Consider the following 24019-nt stretch of genomic DNA (forward strand, 5'->3'; position numbering starts at 1 on the left):
ATATTTATATTTATGAATGAATGAATGGGCTTGGATTAAATGTAATCATTTTGCTCCTATGTCTGTTTATTTTTAAATGCTCTATTTCTAGTATATTCTGAAATTTTCCTCTTATTTGAAAACTTAAAGTAAAAATAAGTCATTTTTATAATCACTTAATATATGACAGTAGAGATGCATTTTCTATTTCATTCATGTATGTTTTAGATTTCTATCATAAAGATTTTAAATGAAAAAATAAACAGCAGCAAATAAAACTAATAAAATGTATGTTAGTAATAGTATTAAATGCATTTTTTTTCAAAATGTAATATCAGAGATATCTTAAATAACAGAGCTAGGTTGTCTTGCTTATCTGGCAAGCAACTGCTGTTGTAAACATGAATCCAAGAACAAGGTATGAAATCGTATGACATATTTTTGAGCTGAATGTGTCAAATATCTGGCTCATTGAATCATGAATTGTCTGATCAGGAAAGGAGAAGAAAACAACCCCTACTCCTGACCTAGAATAATTCATATCCTGTGGTATTAGGAAGATTTAAAAAAGAAGAAGACGACATGAATTAAAAAAAACAAAAACCACTAGACTCTTTTAATATTTGAATATAAGAGGGTACTCTGACACACAGTTATTATATAGCTGGAAAGAGGATTTTGAGAGATCAATATTGTAGCTTTCATCAGCTTATTATTGCTATCAACAAACATTCTGCTTTATCGAGATGTTTAAGCATTCTTAAATTATTAGGGGCAATAAAGACAAGCAAACATAAAGCTGAACAGAAAAATAAATACTCAAAATTTCAGCTGTATAAGATCTCAAAATTTGTTATGCATTGTAAATTGTCCTATTTGTAATTACACTTATTTTAAGATCCCAGATCAATTTTATTCTGCGTGTACTTTATGAAAAAAGATCAAATATGTATATTAAGTATAAAGTTGCAAAAGCTAAAGGTTAAACTTAGTTCATTATAAGCCTTTACTAACCCTTTATTTTCTACCCTTCCATATACAATTTCCTTGGAAATTACCAAAAGGAGGAAGCTTTGACTTCAGGAATTGTTTATTCTACTATAATCTTTATTGGTTTCCTTGCTTCAATTTTCAAATCTGCAATTGAAATTAGATATGATTGCCTAGCTGAACTTCAGTAAGATGCATTTTGATTATGATACCCTCTACTTAGAAACATTATGTTCTTTCCTATTGTGCTCAGGACAGACTATATGTTTTAGACTAGGTCTTCAGACACATAATAATCTAGCCTCATGCTATATGGCCAGTTATCTCTGAAATAGCCTTACCATTCTGTTCATTATCCCTTTGGTACTTGAAGTCATATCTCTTACTGAGACACTTTCTTCCATCTCCTCCTCATCGATATTTGGTATCTCATTCCTTAAAATGTGTTCCATCTGTCAACTTAAGCACGTACCTTTCCCATTCCATGAAATTCTTTGCAGCTACAGTGATTGTTCCTTCCTCAACATCTATACAAATTCCATTCAATAATCGATTTAATTACTTTAATGTATATATGCTTGTGTTTCAGTTTAATTTTTTAGTAAATATTCATTCAAAATTTCTAGAGATAATTTTATTCATTGCAGCTGTGGCATATAAGCCCTAACTGTGAAAAATGTCCATATCTGTATCTTCAAATTCCTGTTTTAAAAAAATGTGTGTGTGTGTGTGTGTGTGTGTCTGTGTGTGTGTGTGTGTGTTTGTGAGAGAGAGAGAAAAAAAGAGAGAGAATAATGAATAAGAGCTATAGAATCACTCCCTTTATACCATGGCTTTGTGCTCAGTATAGTCAGTGCTTTGCATATAATCATTGTGGTGGTAATATTAGTAGTTTGGCAATGGAAAACACTTATTTTTTCTGGCCATTGTACTGAGCATGCTTCATGTGTTAACTCTGAATTCTCCTACTGTCTCTGTAAACACAGATGGAAACCCTGCTGCATACAGGTCCTAGGTAATTAGCCTAGGATATCAGGCTGTAGATTACATACTTATCACACTATGCACTCTCCATAAATAGACGATTTTATTAATTACTTAGTTAAGCTTCTATAAGCAAATTTTTCAGGAAATAAACCGTATGATTCCTAAAAGTCATGTTCCATACATGTAACATGATGCTTTGTAAATCAGCATAGTCAAATATGAAAGAATGATCCACTTTTCAGTGTTGGCTGAAGTTATTTTTACCTTTCTTTGCATGCATCCAAACATGCAAATAATACTTAAGCCATTTTCTTTTATAAATCAATAACAATGAAACACACAGGCAACAATTGCTTCATATATGACAGTTAAATTAGCACCTGATTAATTGCATTTATGCGATAGGAAAACCATGGACCCTCTCAACATCTGGACAAACAGTTCAATGAAAGAACTTTCCTCAGTTCAGTTCTGTGTATTCTTTTGTGTTATGAATACCTTCAAAATATAGGTTAATCAACATTTATTGAGTACTCACTCTGTAATGAGCTTAATGCTAAGGATTATATTATTGCAAATGATATTGTTTTATTTCACTGCCTCCTTTTACTCTTATCTGGGTACCTTAGATTTTATCTCTTCACCCACTGACCTGTACCCAGTTGGATAAAATATCCCCCAAATTTTAATGGCCAAATTGATTCCTCCTTCCGCTTTAAGATATGGTGTTCCTCTGCCCTAAAACTTACCATTTCAGGGACAAACTGTTTATAACTTAGTTGTTGCACCAGTTTCTGTGTATCTAGGAGTAAGAAATAAAGAAATCCTAGTAAGTTCCTACTCTGGGTCTGCTCTCTGCTTTATCTAAACTAAAACTCAGAGAAAAGAAAATACCTACACTGAAGATTCAGGCAGCCAATTAATATTTTTAATAGATAGAGGGCTGTTTGGGTACCCACAACACTTATTTTCTTACACTCCTTATGAGTTATTTTTGGAATTTTTCAGTCTGTGTATTATAATTAATATGAATCTATCTTTCTAAAAATATAATTAGATCAGAATGAATTTAAATTGACCTGAATTTAAATTGACAAGGTTTAAAATGTGAGATATTTGTTTCTGTATAATATTTTGAAAAGGCATTTGGTGATGATGCCTGGATCTGATTTTATGAGCTTTTGATCTTACAAGATTCACTGCTCATGGATCACAGCTTTGCCAGTACTCTGAGTATTTGGAGATTTTCTAGTCATCTTTCTGTTATAGTTTAATTGTATTGTAGTCTGAGAAAATATTTTGTATGATTTAGATTCTTTTAAATTTGTTAAGCTAGATCCAGGATGTGATCTACCTTAGTAAATATTCTATATAAGCTTAAATATGTGTTTTGCTGTTTTTAAATAGAGTGTTCTATAAACGTCAATTTGATAAAATGGATCAATACTGCTCTTCATTTCAGCCATATCCTTGTTGATTTTTTGCCTGCTCCATGTCAATTACTGATGGGGGGGTGGGGAATTATCCAACTATAATAGCAAATTTGTGTCTTTCTCTTTTCAGTTCTATCAGGTTTTCCCTCAAATATTTTGATACTGTGTTGTCAGGTACATACCAGTTAGGGTTGTGTTCTTCTTAGAGAATTGACCTTTTTTATCATTATGTAGTTACCCTTCTTATCCCTGACAATTTCCCCTTTCCTGATGTCTTCTTGTCTGAAATATACTTTGGCTTTCTTTTGATTAGTGATAGTATACTATCTTCCTCCATCCTTTTAATTTGTCATAATCTTTACATTTAAAATGAATTTCTTGCAGACAGCATATAGCTGGGGCTTGTAATTTATCTAGGCTAATAATTATTGCTATTTTACCGATGTCATTAGACATATTTAAAGTGATTACTCATATATTTATGTTAAAATGCAATATATTTGTAACTTTTCTTTCATTACGTTTGTTCTTTGTTACTAGTCTCTACCTCTTGTTCTACCTTTTTTGTTTTAATTATTTTATATTATTCCATTTTATTTGGCACAGTAGTTACACTTCATTTTTACATATCTGTAGGTGAACTAGGTTTTATAATATGCATTGTTAAATAAAGTTAGTTCAACTTCAGATAACACTATATTTTATTTGTAGCATAGGTACCTTGTAACACAGTGTTCCACATTCTCCCTTCTGTCGCTTCTGATGTTGCTGTCATCATTATTTTACTTACTTATATTCTTGAATTACCTAAATGTATTGTTATTACTATTGCTTTAGATAATTAACTGTTAGATCAGTTAAATATAAGACAAATAAAATATTTCACTTTATTCCTTTTTTGATGCCCTTTTAAAAATGTAGTTTCAAGATTCTGACTTATATCATTTTTCTTCTTCCGGAAAAATTTTTTTTAACATTTCCTGTATGACAGTTCTGCTGTCAATGTCATTAGTTTTGGTTTGAGAATATTACTTCTCCTTTATTTTTGAAGAATGATTTTTGTGGATGTAGAATTCTAGGTTGGCAGGGATTTTTTTTCTCCCTCAATACATTAGAGGTTTGATAATCTTCTTGTTTTCATTATTTTAGGGGCAAAGTCAGCTGTAATTCTAAACCTAATTCTTCTGTAAGTAAGGTGCCCCTTACCAGCTTCCTTCAAGACCTTTTTTTTTTTTTTTTTTTGCTTTAATGCAATTGAAATAAAATATTCCTACTGTGGTTTGTGTGTATGAGAAAGACTGTGTGTGTGTGTGTGTGTGTGTGTGTGTGTGTGTGTGTGTGTGTGTGTGTGTCTGAATGTAATATTTACCCTGCTTGGTGTTTTCTGAGTTTCTTGGTTTGTGGATTAGTGGCTGTTATTAATTTTGTAAAGTTCATGGCCATTTTAGTTCTCGTTTACTTTTTTTCTCTAGTGTTTTCTTATAAATTTTTAATATTTCTCCACAGTTCCTGAATATTTTGTTTTTAAAATCTTTTTTCTTCTCTTTGTACTTCAATTGGTAAATTTCTATCTTCAAGATTGCCGCTAGCTTCGTTTATTATTTTCTTAATAGTGTTGAGTCTACTGATAAGTTCATTAAACACATTCATTTCTGTTACTTTAAGAAAGTTTTCTGCATTTTATTTTTTACTTTTTCTTAATGTAGCCATGTCAATGTGTCCTGAAGTAGTTGGTGTAAGATTCAGTTTATACATTTCTTATGAGATTTTATAGAATTCAGTGTCAAAACTACCTGGGGCTGCGTTTTCTTTATAACAATGATTTTTACAATGAATCCAATAAAAGACTACTCACATTTTCTGTTTATTCTTTTGTGAGTTTGATGATGTGTTTTTAAAAATAAACTTATCATTTCACCTAAGTATTCATAAAGGTGTTATGAAGTTGTTTATAATATTTTCTTATTAACATTCAAGTGTCTATGTGATTTATAGTGATAATCCTTCTATCCTTGATATTGATAATTTTTTGCTCACTTAGTGTTTTCTCGAATAATATACATAGGCTACTATCAATTTTCCTGGTGTTGGAAATAATAAACTTTGGTCTGTTAATTTTTTTCATCACTTTTTATTATGAAATATTTACTAATTTTCTTTGTGATTCTTCCTATCATTATGGATTATTTAGAAGTTGTTTAATCTCCAAATTTTAAGTATCATATCTTATTATTACTTATGACAAATTTAATTTAATTATTATCAAAGTATATTCACAGTATAATTTCAGTTTCTTAAAAAGTATTTAGATTTGTTTGATTTTTTATGTGGACTTTGTGTATGTATCATCTGCAGTGAGTTTTCTGTATTTTTTAGGTATATTGTTCTACAATTCTCAATTAAATCATTCTGGATGAGAAGGGACCTAAGAATATTTACATCTTTAGTAGTTTTTTCTCTAATTGCTCTATCAAATGCTTTGTGAGACATGCTAAAATTTCCACGCTTGCTGTTTTGGACTGCCTCTTTGATTCTATCAATATCTTTCTCGTGCATTTTGAAGCTCTGTTATTAAGTGTAAACATATTTGTTAAACAAGGTTTACAGGAGGGCATTGTTTTGCACTAACTTCCTGAACTAGGTCCCATCAAACCAGGCCAAACCAAAATGGTATAACTTATACTATGTGCAAGGAAGTAGGTAGATCCCCAAATAGACCAGTTTTCCCTGAAGACAGGAGATTCATAGCAACCAATCAAAAAGAGCCCAGTCTACCTGAGTCAGTGTGATAAGAACTGTCTCCTTTGCTTCAACCTTACAAGAAAAGTGACCTGTAGTAACTTTATGTTAACTGATCTGCTTTCTAAAATTGTTCTGCCTTCTTGCTCCTCCCTTACAAAAACCAACCATTCTGGCATGGCCTGTGGAATATTCATTCTATTTTATAAAATGAGGTGTTTCCTGATTCCAGAATTAAAAATAAAAAATAATTATATCTTTATGTTAAATTTATTGTAATATTGTCTTTTGACACATTTATGATGGTTATTTTTTATAAACTTCTCATTATATTGCTAGAAAATATCCCTTTTTACATACAGTAATACATTTTACTCTGAAGCTCATCTTATTTGATATTATGATATATTTATATATAATAGATATTATACATTATATAGTTGATATATGATTGATAATATTAAATATGAGAGTTCTCTCATATTTCACCTTTAGGCAGTGAAACTTTATGCTGCAGGTTTAGTTAATGACTCATTATAAGGAAGTAAGAAGTCTAAAATTATAATGACCCACATTAGTTACAATGACTATCTTGTGATTCTAATGCTTTTAGTAATCATTTCGTGCTCGTTAGTACAAATGAGAAAGATTCCATACCAAGCTAAAAATTTAAAAACTAAGTTTTAGTTTAAAAGAAATATTTAAAAATCATTTCTCGTTATTACTACATTAGATACATTCCAAATTTAAAACAAACATACCTAAGAAAAAAGATCTAAACCATTTCATAATAAGAAATAAAACAAGAATTAGAAAAACATTTTTTATCACTGGCTTTCAAATAAGTTATATGCTAACAGCAATTCTCTCTTGTTTTAATTATCATGATGAATTTGGGATTACTGTATTGCCATACAGCCTATCCAGTCAGAGCACACACTTTGCTTAAACCTTACCAACTCCATAAAGATTTCACTGGCTTCTTCATCTTTCCTTCAGACACTTTCTGTCTTTAAGAATTATGGTGACCTTCTCCAATTAAGAATTATATAGTGTTCTGTATTTTTTCTTTCTATTAATTATTATATTTTAAGTGGTGCCATTTTTATAGAAACATTCATAGCAAGTAGTATGTATGTTGTAATAGAAAGACAAGGAAAGAAAATAAAAATAATAATTTGATACGTAAACTTTTAAAGTAAATACTGATTAACTTCATATGTAAAATTTGCATAAACTTTTAAAGTAAATACTGATTATTAACTTCATATGTAAAGTTTGCATCTGAAATTATCAATTCATGTTTTCTATAGCTATCATGTTAAAAAGATTTACAGTTAGAGGCCTGGTGCAGTGGCTCATGCCTGTAATCCCAGTACTTTGGGAGGCCGGGGTGGGCAGATCATGAGGTCAGGAAATCAAGACCATCCTGGCTAACACGGTGAAACCCCGTCTCTACTAAAAATACAAAAAAATTAGCTGGGCATGGTGGGGGGCGCCTGTAGTCCCAGCTACTCGGGAGGCTGAGGCAGGAGAATGGCGTGAACCCGGGAGGCGGAGCTTGCAGTGAGCCGAGATCGCGCCACTGCACTCCAGCCTGGGCGACAGAGCGAGACTCCGTCACAAAAAAAAAAAAAAAAAAAGATTTACAGAGTAGGAGTACTTTCAAGACATTGTGCATCAGAGTGACTGTAACTGATGACAATATATTGTATTCTTGGAAAATGCTAGAGTGGATTTTAAGTGTTTTCACCACAAAAATGATAACTGTGTTAGGTTATACATTTGTTAAATAGCTAGATTTAACCATCCCACAATGTATATGTACTTCAAAACATCATGTTGTACACAGTAAATACATACAGTTGTATATGTCAATGAAAAAAAAAATTTGAAAGAAAAAGAAAAACTTTGAATTACTTGATTCAACATTTGTTTGTATTAATTAATCATGATTTCCTAGTATAGTGAAGAGAAATTTAGTGTTGATAATTGAGTCAAGCATGAATTATCAATAAAATAACATGAAAAATTATTAGAATGCTCTACCAATGAAAAAATGAAGCTGTTACCACCCAAATCCACTGAAAAACTTTAGCATCTCAGAAAGTAAGACAATTAGTGTTTTGTGCTTCCTGATGAAATTCAGTATGAAGTACATGGGACAATCTATGAGGTAGTCTCATTAAAATACTTGGCCTGAATCTAATCAAAATTCTAGCATTAACTTCCATTTACATGGGAAAACACATAATAAGGGAAAAAATATAAATGCAACTAAAAAATAGACAGACACATTAGGATATGGTACATTCAAATGGATGGCTAACAGAGTGAGGGGGACAAATCTGGACTGTAAGAAGCTTAAGAGACACATCGAATATAAATGCAATAGGTGGTCTTTATGGATCCTGATTCACATAAACAAACGGTGTAATTTTTATGATATCAGACAAATTTGATTCTTGATTAGGTGTAAATTTATATGAAAGAAACACTTGATAATTTTTCTTGAAACATACTGGCTTTACCATTAAGTAAGACTGTGTCCTCTGTTCAGAGATTCAGTGGTAAAATGACATGTGGAATTTGCTTTAAAGGCCTTAGCAAAAAAAAGATGAAGGGATGCATATAAACCACATATAGCAAAATCCTGATAAGTTGGGAAATAAAGAGATTCACTGTACTTTCCTCACTACTTTAAATATATATTTTAAGTTTTATTAAAATGTTGTAAAGTATAATATTTTCACTGACAGAAACAGAATGAAAAACTTGAAGGACAAATAGTAAAGGTTTTTTCATTTTAATTTTTTTTCTTAGATAGAATCTTGCTCTGTCACCCAGGCTGGAGTGCAATGGCATGATCTCGGCTCACTGCAACCTCTGCCTCCTGGGTTCAAGCGATTCTCCTGCCTCAGCCTTCAAGTAGCTGGGATTACAGGTGCCCACCACCGTGCCCAGCTAAATTTTGCGTTTTTAGTAGAGACGGGGTTTCCAGGCTGGTCTCGAACTCCTGACCTCGTGATCTGCCTGCCTCAGCCTCCCAAAGTGCTGGGATTACAGGCATGAGCCACTGCGCCTGGCCTAGTAAATGTTAATTTAAACGTAGTTTGATCTTATTTATACTTCCTCTTAAGCTATCTTTTGTGACTCAATTAATGGGTCATTTGTTGATTAAATACAGTATTATCTAGGATAATAAAATGTTTTTTTCTATAAATTATGTATGGTTTGAAGGCCCAACCCCCAGTACTTGAGAATGTGACTGCATTTGGAGATAGCTTCTATAAAGAGGTGATTAAGATTAACTGAAGTAATTAGGGTGGGCTCGAATCCAATTTGACCAGTGTCCTTATAAGAAGAGAAAATTAGTACACTCAAGAGGCATCAAAGATTGTATGTACAGAGAAAAAACCATGTAAAGCCCCAGTCAGAAGACAGCCATCTACAAGCCAAGTGGGAAGGTTTCAAGAGAAACCAAACCTGCCAACACTTTGATCTCAGACTTCTAGATACCATAACAGAAAATAAATTGTTTAAGCCACTCAGTCTGTGATACTATACTTTTGTTTTGGCAACCCTACTAAACTAATACAGCATTGCAGAGAATACAGAAGTGTAAAGATAAGAAACCCCAAAATAATTAAGAAAATATGAAACATGAAGGAAATTAGTACAGATTCTTAGGAGACCATAATCTATCTATTTTACTAAAATTATTTTACTATGTAACTAATATTTTTCGGACTAGATCTTACATTCTCAAGGACACATTTTAAATGCATTAATACAGTATTGCACCTTGTTAAAATTGAGTAAATGGAATGCAGTGGCCGGATAAATTAAGAAATTTAATTACAAATTAAATATAAACATGTAAGAGTAAAACTCTTAACATAGAAAGTTGAATTTAACCACAAGATTATGGGTACCTTATTTTTTAAAAGATGATTTATGAAATCTTTCTTGTGTTTGCAAAATTCTTTATGTATATGTTCATAAGTGTTTGGCCAGGTGAGTAGGCAAAAAAAAATAAAAAAAAACACAGAAAATCAATGAACAGGAGATGGTGGTTTATGGAAGTCAAAGAGAACTGGATTCTAGAGCCAACTCCAGCAATTATTAGTTACTGACTCACACTACCAAAATCTTTAGTTATCATTTCACAGAGAAAAAGAGGACTATTTATATATTAGTCTTTTTAGTGTTGCTATAACAGAATACTTGAGGCTGGATAATTTATAAAGAAAAGAGGTTTATTTGGCTTCTGATTCTAGGTCTTGTGAGGGACTCCCTCATGCTGCTTCCTCTCGTGGCAGAAAGCAGAAGGGTGCAAAAAGATCAGAGGGTAAGGGAGGAAGCAAGAGAGAGAGAGAAACCAAGGAAGCCAGACCCTTTTAATGAACAACCAGCTCTCATGAAATAACCCATTCTCTTAACAGTGAGAACTCACTCCCCCAAATAAATGCATTAATGTATTCATAAGAGGTTTACCCCCATGACCTGAACATCACATACCAGGCCTCACTTCCCAATACTACTATTTCAGGGATCAAATTTTAACATGAGTTTTCATGGGGAGAAACCACATCAAGCTCTATCTATCATCTATCTATCTATCATCTATCTATCTATCTATCTATCTATCTATCTATCTATCTATCTATCTATATCTATTTACCTACCTATGTACTTATATATGATTATAAGAAACATGAGGTTAATTATAAGAAACTGGCTCATGTGATTATGGAGCCTTGAAATACGAAGATAGAGGCAGCAGCAGATTTGATGTCTGATGAGAGCCCTCTTTTGCTCTTAAAAAAATGGTTTGCCTACCACTGCCTTCTTTCTGTGTCTGTATTTCAGAGGAGGAGAGATGTGGTGTCCTCATCCTCTTATAAAGGCATGAATCTCATCATGGGGGCCTTGCTCTCATGATCTCATTTAAACCTAATTAACATCCACAGGCTCCACTTCCAAATAACATTATGCTGAAGATTAGGGCTTCAACATGTGAATTAGTGGGTACACAATTTGGTCCACAGCATTGGGCCCTGGTACAACAAATTCATGTCTTTCTCAAAAGCAAAATACAGTCATCCCTTGATATCCAAGGAGCATTGGTCCCAGGACCTCTCGCAGATACCAAAACCCAGATGTTCAAGTTTCTAAAATGGTGTAATATTTGTACGTAACTTGTGCATGTCCTTTCATATACTTTAAATCATCTCTAGATTACTTATAATACCTAACACAATGTAAGTGCTGTGTAAATATTTGCTATACTCTATTGTTTAGTGGGTAAATGACAAGAAAACTGAATCTGCACATGTTCAGTACAGATGCAATTTTTTTTCAAATGTGTTTGATTCACAGTTGGTTGAATCTATGGATGTGGAACCCACAGATACAGAAGGCTGACTATATATTCATTCCATTTTAACAGGCCCATGAGCCTTAATTCATTTCAGCATCAACTCTGAAGTCTAAAATTCAAAGCCTCTTCTAAGCATTTTTAAAATCAGATATGGGTGAGACTCCAAGCAAAAATCCATGCTAAAACTAAATATCCCTCCAGCTATGAAACTGTGAAACTAGATAAGGTATGCAATTTCAAAATACAGGTATGGGACAGGAGTAGGATAGACATCCTATTCCAAAGGTAAAAATCTGAAGAAAGAAATGGATAATTTATCTCAAGGTAGTCCAAAACCTAGCAAGGCAAATATCATTAAATATTAACATGTTAATCCTGTCTGGTTTGATGCTCTGCCTTTCAGAACCACTGGGGCAGCACTTCTGCCTCCATGGCTCTGCTGGTCATGGGCCATACCCCCAAGGATTTATGGGGCCTGGTAGCTGGCCTGGGTTAGTCAAGATCATGTCCCTCACTCTTTGAGACCAAAGAGGCATCCCCAATGATCTCTGAATTGCCTTTGGGATAATTCTTCCATTCTCTTGAAGAATAGCATATATTTGTAGCAGAATGGCAAAATAATTCAGTCCTAAAAATAGAAATCCAAGAGCTTTCCTTCATTTCATCCCATCACTTTCCCTTTCAGTTCAAACTGGCAGTGTGCCTGCTCATATAATCCTGTGTGTATGTTTTCCTGCATATATCGCCCATCTAAGCACTTTGTGTACATACTTGTATAGAAAATTTAATTGTGCTAGCTTTCATTTGTATGAGTTTGCTAGTGCCTCCCTTATTAAAACTTATTGCAGCTTCACCTCTTTCTAAGATAATTCAATAAAGCCATGGAACTTCTAACATTTTTGAGTTTGTTTTAAATCAGAAGCCCACCTCTGAAGTTTTGAAATAGTGAATCAAAGGGGCTTCAAACTGTTAACTTATTTTTCTTATTTTATTCTCTCAACATTCTAATTAAATGTATATGTAAACTTGTTCATCTCAATCATTGAGGTAACAAGATTTTTCTTTTATTATCTCTTCTTTTCATTTTATTATTATTATTACTTTAAAAGCAGTAGTGGTGGTTACCTGAATTAGCTTTGGTACTTGGAGTTTCTAAGAAATGTATCTGAATACTTCATTTATATCCTGTCTACCCTCTTTTGCTATTTTCCAAAATTTGTTAAGTTGCTCACAAAGTGGCTCTCATATATTGCTTCATTTAATTCACATCCTTTAAAAATCTGTAATATTTCAAAATGTGCTAATTTCCTTCAAAAGCTTTTGGCCCACCTTAATGGATTTGATGATGAAAGGGGAAACACTGCATATAGCAAGAAATGGTGTGAAAGGAAAAGCACTGGATATTTCCTGAGTTTGGTAACAACTAGTGCAATTTATTTGCAATCCCTATGTATTAAAACAGTTTGGCTCATCCAAGAAGTTACTGCAGTTCTCTAGAATTAAGTCCTGTCATGAAACCGCTTGGACTCATTTAATGCTTATTGATTTTCATAAACAAACACTGAATTGTTGGGTGGTTAAGACAAAACAATCGCATAGGCCGGGCGCGGTGGCTCACGCCTGTAATCCCAGCACTTTGGGAGGCCGAGGCGGGCGGATCACGAGGTCAGGAGATCGAGACCATCCTAGCTAACACGGTGAAACCCCGTCTCTACTAAAAATAGAAAAAATTAGCCGGGCGTGGTGGCGGGCGCCTGTAGTCCCAGCTACTCGGGAGGCTGAGGCAGGAGAATGGCGTGAACCCAGGAGGCGGAGCTTGCAGTGAGCTGAGATCGCGCCACTGCACTCCAGCCTGGGCGAAAGAGCAAGACTCCGTCTCAAAAAAAAACAAACAAACAAACAAAAAAAAACAATCGCATGAACCGATATGCTTTCTCCAGTACAGATATGGTTTCTCCAATACAGACATCCACTACTTGGAATGTCTTCCTTTCATGGCCTTTTCTTCTGATTTAATACTCACAAGTTATTTCTTCCCAGAATAATTTTGCTATCAAATAGCTAAAATCTTAACAGAAACTGAATTATTTTGTTCATTATACTCGCTTTATTATTTATTTGTCAATTCCTCTATAAAACCATGATTTTTCCTTCGTGTTTCTTTCTAAGTACACTGCAGGTGTCAGTATACTTGCCTTTAAATACTTCGTCATGAACACCATGAGCTAGATCTGAATTTTGTTTAGCTTTTTCTTTTGAGTTAAAATATACATACAATGAATTACACTAGACAAAGTGTGCATTCACTGTCATTTGACAATTGCACACACCTTTATAATCCAAAGACCTATCAAGCAGGAGGACTTAAGCAAGTGCATCAGTGGCCCTCTGGAACAGCTCTAGCTTACTGTGTTTCAGACTACATCGGGGAAGGATTAAGGCTCTTGCACTGCAGCAGGAAGTTAAATGTCTGCAGTCACACTGCCCATGCCAACTGTGGATCAGATCTTCTGGCCGTGGGGTCCAATGCATTGCAAAGGACTGGATCTTGTGTACAGTGTCTCTCTCCACTTTTTGTACATAAGCACTTTAGACTTGACCTTAGTGTGCATGTTGTTTGTTTTCAGCAATCTTGAATCATGTCCTGGTTTCTTCTCTCGGTGGCAATTATCTGCTTTTAACTTTGGCCACATTCATGTCATGTTCTATTCTGCAGCACATTCTGACTACCCAGTGAATAGGGAAATAGGTAGCATAAATAATCAACTTTGTACTTCTTTATAAAGATTATTGTGGATATTCCTAGGTACTTTGAACATTCATATAAACTTTAAAATCAGTTTGCCACTTTCCGCCAACACACACACACACACACACACACACACACACACACAGCTTAATGTAATTTAGATCGTGTTTGTCTTATATCTGTAAGTCAATTAGGAAAACAAAATTGCCACTGTCATAGATTGTCTTCAAGTATAAGTACCTTGAATTTTATGAAATTCATTTCCTACATTTAAACTCACATAAATCCTCTCAACATCATTGTTGCTATTCGTATTTTTGCATAAGGGGATTAGTTCTAGAAAAAAAAAGAAAGAAAGATGAGAGGATCTTCACCCTAGAAAATTCAACGTTCACAAAGACTTTCCATCACGTAGTCAGATCTGTCATTAGAAAACTTAGTCTCTTATTTTCCAGTATTGGAAAAATTAACATCATCTTCTTCATTTTTCTTTTATTTATTTATTAAAAAAATTTTTTATTATTATACTTTAAGTTCTAGGGTACATGTGCACACTGTTGAAGACAGTGTGGCAATTCATCCTCTTCATTTTTCTTCATCACCATCATCATTGTCTTCTTTATACCATTATATATTTTAAATAAAATTACAGAACCAAAAACAAAGTAAAAATTAAAAAAAACTTCTACATAGGATGTCAGAATCCTAACTACTAAAATGAATTAAAATTGAACCTATTTTCAATGTCTTCACTTGAAAAATATCTTTTTTCTGATTATAAATTGAATTTATATGTATTTGAAAAAAATTTTTAGAGGAAGGCCTTAGAAAGAAAATACAAGTAACAATTAAACTCACAATTCCAGGGAAAACCAATGTTAATATTTGTGTGTACTTCACAGTAAACTATATAAAATAAATGAATAAAAATATAGAAATATTTATAGTAATGTACATACATAAAAGAATGCTATACCAACATAATTTTTTAAAGTTAAATTAGGTTAGTTATTTTTATCATGCTTTTACATCTCAAAATAAACACCAAGTATTTTGATGTGTCAGTTAATATCCTTTGAAAATATAATTTATACTAATTACTTTTCCATATAAAAATGAAATATCATTAATTTATTTACCCAAAGTTGAGAATTCTTTACATATTTTTACTATTATAAATAATGCTATGATATTTTTCCCATAAATATTTGATTAAATTACTTAATATTACTCTGGAATAATTTCTTAAAAGGAAACTCTGGATCTTGACCATATTGCCACATTTTCTCTGCAGTGTGGGGCTTGATTTATCATTCTATATTCTGTATTAGAAGGCACCTGTCTCCTCACATCCTCACTGACTGTAAGTGACACCATGTTTATATTACAACACCTTGATAGGTACAAGAAAAAAAAATATGGACCCTACATTCCTGGAAGAAAAATTCACAAAAAGAGAATATACACAGATTAAAAGACAATAGGATTAGTTATTAAGAAGATGAATACAATAAAGAGGATGAAGTGGGTGGAATAATTGTCTCCCAGAAATGTTCCTGTCCTAATCCCTGAAACCGACAAAGATTCCAATTTACATGGTAAAGTGAATTAAGGTTGCAGATGGAATCAAGGTTGCGAATCAGATGACCCTAAAATAGGGAGATTTCCCTGTATTATACCATGAGTCCAATGCAATTCCAAAGGTTCTTATAAATGAAGGAGGGAAACAGAAGAGGCAGAGTCAAAATGAAGTGATATGAGAATGATTTGACCTGCTACCTCAAACCATCCTTGAAAATTGAAGGAATAAGTCTATGAGCCATTAATGTGGGTGGCTTCTAGAAGCTGGAAAGGAATGAGAAACAGATTTTTCCCTTTTAACCTCCAAAAAGAAACTCAGTCCTGCTGACACTTTCGTTTTGGCCAATGAAACTCATTTTAGCCTCCAGAACTACAGAACTATAAGGTAATACATTTGTGTTGCTTTAAGACACTGAGATTGTGGTAATTTTTTACAGCAGCCATAGGAAACTAATAGAAAAGCTAAAAGAAAAATAAACATGCTATGGTAGTATTAAAATCTATATTGTTGCCAAAACATTCCATGAAAATCCCTTTCATAGTGTTATGATCCATTTTATTTCTGTGGCATCTGTAGTAATGTTGCCTCTTCATTTCTGATATTGAGTCTTCTTTTTTTCTTTATCTAGCTAACATTTATGAATTTTGTTTGTCTTTATTTTAAAAACTGCTTAATAGTCTATTTTAAGCTGATAAGTTCAATAGCACACAGAAACTCTAGAATAATCTCTGCAGTCACACACAGGAGCTCTAACACCCTACCCCACACTTTATTTTATTGTTGCTGCAATTTACATCCATTCATATTGTGTCTCTTTTAACATATTTTATTTCTTTTTTTAATACTTTTGTCTTTTGACTTTTATACTAGAATTAAAAGTCATTATTACTGTAGTAATCATTTCACTATGTATATGTATATGAAAATATCATGTTGCATACCTTAAATACATACAATAATATATTTGTAATGAATAAAAAATAATAGTCATTTATACACCACTATTGCAGTAATGCAATATCTGTATTTGTCCCTATACTTACCTTTATTGTCAAGTTTCATACTTTCTTATGCTATGGTGTTGCTGTTTAGTATCCCATCATTTCAACTTGAAGAACTCCTTTTAGCATTTTTTCTAAGACAGGTAATATACTATTGGTGATGATCTCTCTCAGATTTTGTTTATTTTAAGTAGTCTTTATCTCTCCTCCACTATTAAAGGCCAGGTATAGTGTTCTTGGTTGGCAGTTTCTTTTCTTTTAGAACTTTGAATGTATCATCCCACTCCCTCTGGCCTGCAAGGTTTCTGCTGAAAAATTCAGATAGTTTCATGGACATTTTCTTTTATGTGACAAGTTACTTTTCTCTTTATCTCAAAATACACTTTGTTTTTGACTTTTTAAAATGTGATTACAATGTGTCTCAATGTTGATTTGTTTGAGTTCATCTTATTTGGGAACTTTTGGGCTTCATGGATCTGAATGTCTATTGCCTTCCTCAGATTTGGGAAGTGTTCAGCCATTATTTCTTTAAACAGGCTTTCTGGCCCCTTCTCTCTTCTCCTCTGACACTTCCTTAATGCTTATATTGGTGTCCTTGAAGAGGTCCTATCAGTTTCTTAAGTTTTCTCCGCTCATTTTTGTTCTTTTTACTCTACTGACTGAATCATTTCCAATGATATGTTTTCAAGTTCACTGATTGTTTCTTCTGCTTCGCCTAGTCCATTGTTGAAGCTCTCTATTAAATAATTTAATTCAGTTATTGCATTCCTCAGCTTCAAGATTTCTGTTTTGGTACTTTAAAAATATTTTCTATGGCTTTGTTGAAATTCTAACTTTTTTCCTGCATTGTTCTATTGACCTCCATAAACATCTTTATATCATATTTTGCATTCTAAATGAAGTAAATCATATAATGATGTTTCATTAGGGTTGGTTTCTGAAGATTTATCTCTTCTTTCTTTGTTTGGAATATCTTTGCCTGTTTCTACATTTTCCTGTTATCTGTGTTGATATTTGCACATTAGACACAGAAGGTCATCTCTCAGTCTTTACAGACTAGCCTTGTATAGGAGGAAACCTCCACCAACCAGCAAAGCCAGAGATTCTAGTCCTTCTAATAACTCTCTCTCTCTCTCCATGAAAAGAAGCAGGTGTGATTTTTGTCTACTCCTCTGTGCTGACCTGGGGTGGGAAACTATTGTATCAACCAGTCCAAACTACCATTTCTATTAATCTTTTATCCCAGGTGTCTAGATTGTACCAGACCCATCAGAGATCCAAGAGTGGCAAGTCTCATACCAGTTCTTTGTGTAGTCCTGGAGAGGTTGGGTGCTGGGCTCATGATCAATTCTTTTCTTCTCTAGAAGAAAGCTGACACTTGGGATATTTTTTCTGCTTGCTCTGTGCTGAGCAGGAGGGACTATCTATGGTGTCCACCAGCACTAGCTTCCATCTATTTTCTTCCCTGGTGGCTAGACCGTGATAGGCCTCTCAGAGCTCTAAGACTGGTCAGTAAGATGCCAGTTCTTTAGAGAGCCCTGGAGAAATTTGGGTGTTGGATGCACCAGTCAAATCTTCCACACCCTTCCCAATCCCAGGAGAAAGCTGAGAGCTGGAATTTTTTGTCTGCTCTCTATGTACTGAGAAGTAGGGAAGATCTACGCTGTCTACCGGCTCAAGCCCCATCTCCATTCTCCCACAGGTGTCTAGACTGTGCCAGACCCATTCGAGCTCTAAAACTAGTTAGATAGATGCTAGATCTTCAGGCAGCCATTGAAAAGTTGGAGTGTCAGATACACAGATCAGCACTCTTCCTCCACAGCAGGAAGCTGAAAGCTGAGATTTCTTATCTGCTTACTCTATGCCAAGAAGTTGGGTTGTGGGGGGGGGGCGGGGTCTGTGGCATCCACCAGATGAAACCACCATCTCCGTCCTCTGCAGAAAGCTAGATTGTGGTAGACCAGTCAGAGCTCCAACTGACAGAAGTAATTCGTGTATAAAGGCCCTTTAAAAATTTTGGAGTACTGGACACAAATCAGTCTCTTCCAATGACTGGGTGAAGCTGGGAACTAGGGGTTCTCTTTCTGATCGTATGGCAGTACACTGGGGACAGGGACTCCACTGAGAGGATGTTCTGAATCTCCCTACCAACTTTGGTAACTCTGATTTTTCATTTTCCCAGGATGTGGTAGTCATTCAATTAGCTTCAGAATTTCTTACAAAGATAATTTGTTCAAATTGTTGTTGAAATATGTTCTGGGGAGTAGGACGGTGGAGAACTTCCCACTCTGCCTTTTTGCTGATGTCACTCTGTAGGAGATGCTTGATCCTATTTAAACTTTCTATTTTAGAAGATAGTTGCCTTTCTATGTTTAGAGTATATATATTCTGGTGTGCTTTTGTGGGCTGAGTTCCAAAAATGTTTAATTTTGATAGCTCTTTCAATATTATTATACTTTACTTTGCTTTTTTAATTCTGAAGGGGTTTCAGCTCAATCATTGCTGGTGCCATCTGGGGCAGAAGGCCCTTTCTAGGCCATTCATGTCATTGGGCCACTTTCACGCCTGAAGATGGAAGGAACAAAAACAATGAGGCTTTGGTCTTCCTATGTCATTTGATAGAGGGCTAGGAAATATCAAGTTTGATGGATAATACTTCTGTGGCTCATTCAGGCTCCATTTCACTGGCCTTATTCTACAGCAGGGTTGTATCAGCTAGGTAGGGCTTCACTGATGCCTCTGAAGGCAGATCAGTTAGCTAGTTACCTGGTTATCGAATGACGGTTAGGTTAGTCATCCAGTGCTGTGATGTTGCCAATATGGGTGGAATGGACAGCCCACCAGTGCACTGAATGTGGAGTGTGTTTGGTGGGCCTGCCAAGTCTGAAATGGCCACTGTGGGTGAATCAACACACACATGTGTCCTGACTCCCTGACTCTAAAGAAGGGGCTGGAGCACCTCCCCATGTCTTTGCCGAGCTTTTCCATTCTTAGTCATTTGGCCAGAAAGTGAAAGCTTTTCTTTAGCTATTATTGTTATTATTTTTGTCTATGCCTGTTGGAGGTTTGGGGTTAAAGATCTGTCTAGCACCCAGTTTGGGATATACATGAAAGATAAGAAGAAACTCAGATAACTGACCTTCCTCAAGTCCAAAGGTCACTAGTCAGAATTTTTCTTTTTATTAACCATCCTTCTATTCTCTATGTCCATGAGTCTTCAGAGTCTTTTTGTTGTTGTCCATTGACTTGTTTCAGAGTATTAAATTGTATTTAGAACGAAGGATAAGGAAAAACTGAAACTACAAAACTTTGTTCCAGAGAATGCATTTATCATAGATGTTGAATAATTTTCTTCTTTAAAAACATAATAAAGTGTAAACATATTTTGAGTAATACTTATTTCACTCCAAGAACAATCAGCTTCAAGTCAACCATTATTTATTACATAAAGAATTAAACCAGGCATTATATGAGACACTAATATTTGTGAAAGATGCAAATGATGCTCTTGAGGATCTTCCTGCTGACAAGGCTAGTGAGAAGAGGAAGTTAGCGAAGAAACAGAAAATTAAATAAATATTGTGCCATAGAAAGGTATATGATAAGAACCAAAAATTTAAAATAACATAAGAATGGTTTTTAAAAATGTCTCTTAGATAATGTTTTCAACTAATTTATCATCTGAAATGGAATAGAAAATCTATTAATGCTTATGACAATTTAACACGTGTAAATTGAAACTGTCTCAGAAATTGAAGATATAAGTTCAGCTTACCCTTAAAAATTTTTGTTTCAATTATTGTGGAAATATTTGCAAATAATTACATATTTAAAGAACTGTATAGTGAATCAATTTCCCACCGTTTATATTCAGTAACTATCTGTGTATGGCCAAGTTTTATTTTCTGTACACTCCCTATTCCCTTTTCCCTATCAATATTTCAGAGCAAATTCTAGGCAATTTTTTGAGTCATTCCTTGATGAAAGCACTAATCACTTTTATCTCATGTTTTTTTCTCTTTCTCCTCTTCCCCACTGGATTCTCTTATAAGAAGAATTTCTGTACACTCATCCACATGCTGCTTTTTGTTTTACTTATAGTGCTGCAGCTCTGATGGTTCAACTCTGCCAGAAGATGGATCTTTAATGATCAGCACTACACACTGACCAACTCAGAAGAAGGAGCCACACCACCTGTGACTCCAGCCCTGACTTCTGCTCTGGACCAGTGTTTCCATAACAGGGACTTCAAAATCACTGTGATTTGAAGCCTTGTTGAACATGAAGATGTTACTCCTGCTGCATTGGCTTGGGGTGTTTCTGTCCTGTTCTGGACACATCCAGGATGAGCACCCCCAATATCACAGCCCTCCGGATGTGGTGATTCCTGTGAGGATAACTGGCACCACCAGAGGCATGAAACCTCCAGGCTGGCTCTCCTATATCCTGCCCTTTGGAGGCCAGAAACACATTATCCACATAAAGGTCAAGAAGCTTTTGTTTTCCAAACACCTCCCTGTGTTCACCTACACAGACCAGGGTGCTATCCTTGAGGACCAGCCTTTTGTCCAGAATAACTGCTACTATCATGGTTATGTGGAAGGGGACCCAGAATCCCTGGTTTCCCTCAGTACCTGTTTTGGGGGTTTTCAAGGAATATTACAGATAAATGACTTTGCTTATGAAATCAAGCCCCTAGCATTTTCTACCACGTTTGAACATCTGGTATATAAGATGGACAGTGAGGAGAAACAATTTTCAACCATGAGATCCGGATTTATGCAAAATGAAATAACATGCCAAATGGAATTTGAAGAAATTGATAATTCCACTCAGAAGCAAAGTTCTTATGTGGGCTGGTGGATCCATTTTAGGATTGTTGAAATTGTAGTCGTCATTGATAATTATCTATACATTCGTTATGAAAGGAATGACTCAAAGTTGCTGGAGGATCTTTATGTTATTGTTAATATAGTGGATTCCATTTTGGATGTCATTGGTGTTAAGGTGTTATTATTTGGTTTGGAGATCTGGACCAATAAAAACCTCATTGTAGTAGATGATGTAAGGAAATCTGTGCACCTGTATTGCAAGTGGAAGTCGGAGAACATTACTCCCCGGATGCAACATGACACCTCACATCTTTTCACAACTCTAGGATTAAGAGGGTTAAGTGGCATAGGAGCTTTTAGAGGAATGTGTACACCACACCGTAGCTGTGCAATTGTTACTTTCATGAACAAAACTTTGGGCACTTTTTCAATTGCAGTGGCTCATCATCTAGGTCATAATTTGGGCATGAACCATGATGAGGATACATGTCGTTGTTCACAGCCTAGATGCATAATGCATGAAGGCAACCCACCAATAACTAAATTTAGCAATTGTAGTTATGGTGATTTTTGGGAATATACTGTAGAGAGGACAAAGTGTTTGCTTGAAACAGTACACACAAAGGACATCTTTAATGTGAAGCGCTGTGGGAATGGTGTTGTTGAAGAAGGAGAAGAGTGTGACTGTGGACCTTTAAAGCATTGTGCAAAAGATCCCTGCTGTCTGTCAAACTGCACTCTGACTGATGGTTCTACTTGTGCTTTTGGGCTTTGTTGCAAAGACTGCAAGTTCCTACCATCAGGGAAAGTGTGTAGAAAGGAGGTCAATGAATGTGATCTTCCAGAGTGGTGCAATGGTACTTCCCATAAGTGCCCAGATGACTTTTATGTGGAAGATGGAATTCCCTGTAAGGAGAGGGGCTACTGCTATGAAAAGAACTGTCATGACCGCAATGAACAGTGTAGGAGGATTTTTGGTGCAGGCGCAAATACTGCAAGTGAGACTTGCTACAAAGAATTGAACACCTTAGGTGACCGTGTTGGTCACTGTGGTATCAAAAATGCTACATATATAAAGTGTAATATCTCAGATGTCCAGTGTGGAAGAATTCAGTGTGAGAATGTGACAGAAATTCCCAATATGAGTGATCATACTACTGTGCATTGGGCTCGCTTCAATGACATAATGTGCTGGAGTACTGATTACCATTTGGGGATGAAGGGACCTGATATTGGTGAAGTGAAAGATGGAACAGAGTGTGGGATAGATCATATATGCATCCACAGGCACTGTGTCCATATAACCATCTTGAATAGTAATTGCTCACCTGCATTTTGTAACAAGAGGGGCATCTGCAACAATAAACATCACTGCCATTGCAATTATCTGTGGGACCCTCCCAACTGCCTGATAAAAGGCTATGGAGGTAGTGTTGACAGTGGCCCACCCCCTAAGATAAAGAAGAAAAAGAAGTTCTGTTATCTGTGTATATTGTTGCTTATTGTTTTGTTTATTTTATTATGTTGTCTTTATCGACTTTGTAAAAAAAGTAAACCAATAAAAAAGCAGCAAGATGTTCAAACTCCATCTGCAAAAGAAGAGGAAAAAATTCAGCGTCGACCTCATGAGTTACCTCCCCAGAGTCAACCTTGGGTGATGCCTTCCCAGAGTCAACCTCCTGTGACGCCTTCCCAGAGTCATCCTCAGGTGATGCCTTCCCAGAGTCAACCTCCTGTGACACCCTCCCAGAGTCAACCTTGGATGATGCCTTCTCAGAATCAAACTCCTGTGATGCCCTCCCAGAGGCAACCTCAGTTGACGCCTTCCCAGAGTCAACCTTGGGTGACGCCTTCCCAGAGTCAACCTCCTGTGACACCCTCCCAGAGGCAACCTCAGTTGACGCCTTCCCAGAGTCAACCTCCTGTGACGCCCTCCCAGAGCCAACCTTGGGTGACACCCTCCCAGAGTCAACCTCCTGTGACACCCTCCCAGAGCCAACCTCGGGTGACACCCTCCCAGAGTCAACCTCGGGTGATGCCTTCTCAGAGTCAACCTCCTGTGATGCCCTCCCAGAGGCAACCTCAGTTGACGCCTTCCCAGAGTCAACCTCCTGTGACACCCTCCCAGAGCCAACCTCGGGTGACACCCTCCCAGAGTCAACCTCATGTGACACCTTACCGGAGTCAAAGTGGTAAACAAAAGCAATCAGTACCAATTCCAAAAACTGTATCCAGAAAAGGTACATTAAAAAAATAATTCCTAGTATGTTTCTACTTACTCTTCATTGTTTTAAATAATTTGAAAGTTTATTTTTTCTGAAAAACTTGCCACTTTATATTTCCT

The 24019-nt window shown here is 35.3% G+C and overlaps 1 protein-coding gene across 5 annotated transcripts in view; it reads left to right on the plus strand.

The window, feature by feature from the left end:
* The window catches only part of ADAM29 (ADAM metallopeptidase domain 29), a 61027-nt gene extending 37075 nt beyond the window's left edge, over nucleotides 1–23952 (plus strand). Inside the window, exons 1-2 of one of the 5 annotated variants that reach the window (XM_055112019.2) lie at nucleotides 11511–11737; nucleotides 20945–23941. In XM_055112019.2, the coding sequence (XP_054967994.2) occupies nucleotides 21125–23932 (2808 nt within the window). In that variant the 5' untranslated portion in view covers nucleotides 11511–11737; nucleotides 20945–21124 and the 3' untranslated portion in view covers nucleotides 23933–23941. Of the gene's footprint in view, nucleotides 1–11510; nucleotides 11738–20944 lie in introns of those variants that run through there. The other 4 variants (XM_034959438.3, XM_008977077.5, XM_055112017.2 and 1 more) reach the window with 4 other exon arrangements.
* Nucleotides 23953–24019: the final 67 nt, after the last annotated feature.

This window comes from Pan paniscus, chromosome 3, assembly GCF_029289425.2.
Source record: "Pan paniscus chromosome 3, NHGRI_mPanPan1-v2.0_pri, whole genome shotgun sequence".
Lineage (NCBI taxonomy): Eukaryota > Metazoa > Chordata > Mammalia > Primates > Hominidae > Pan > Pan paniscus.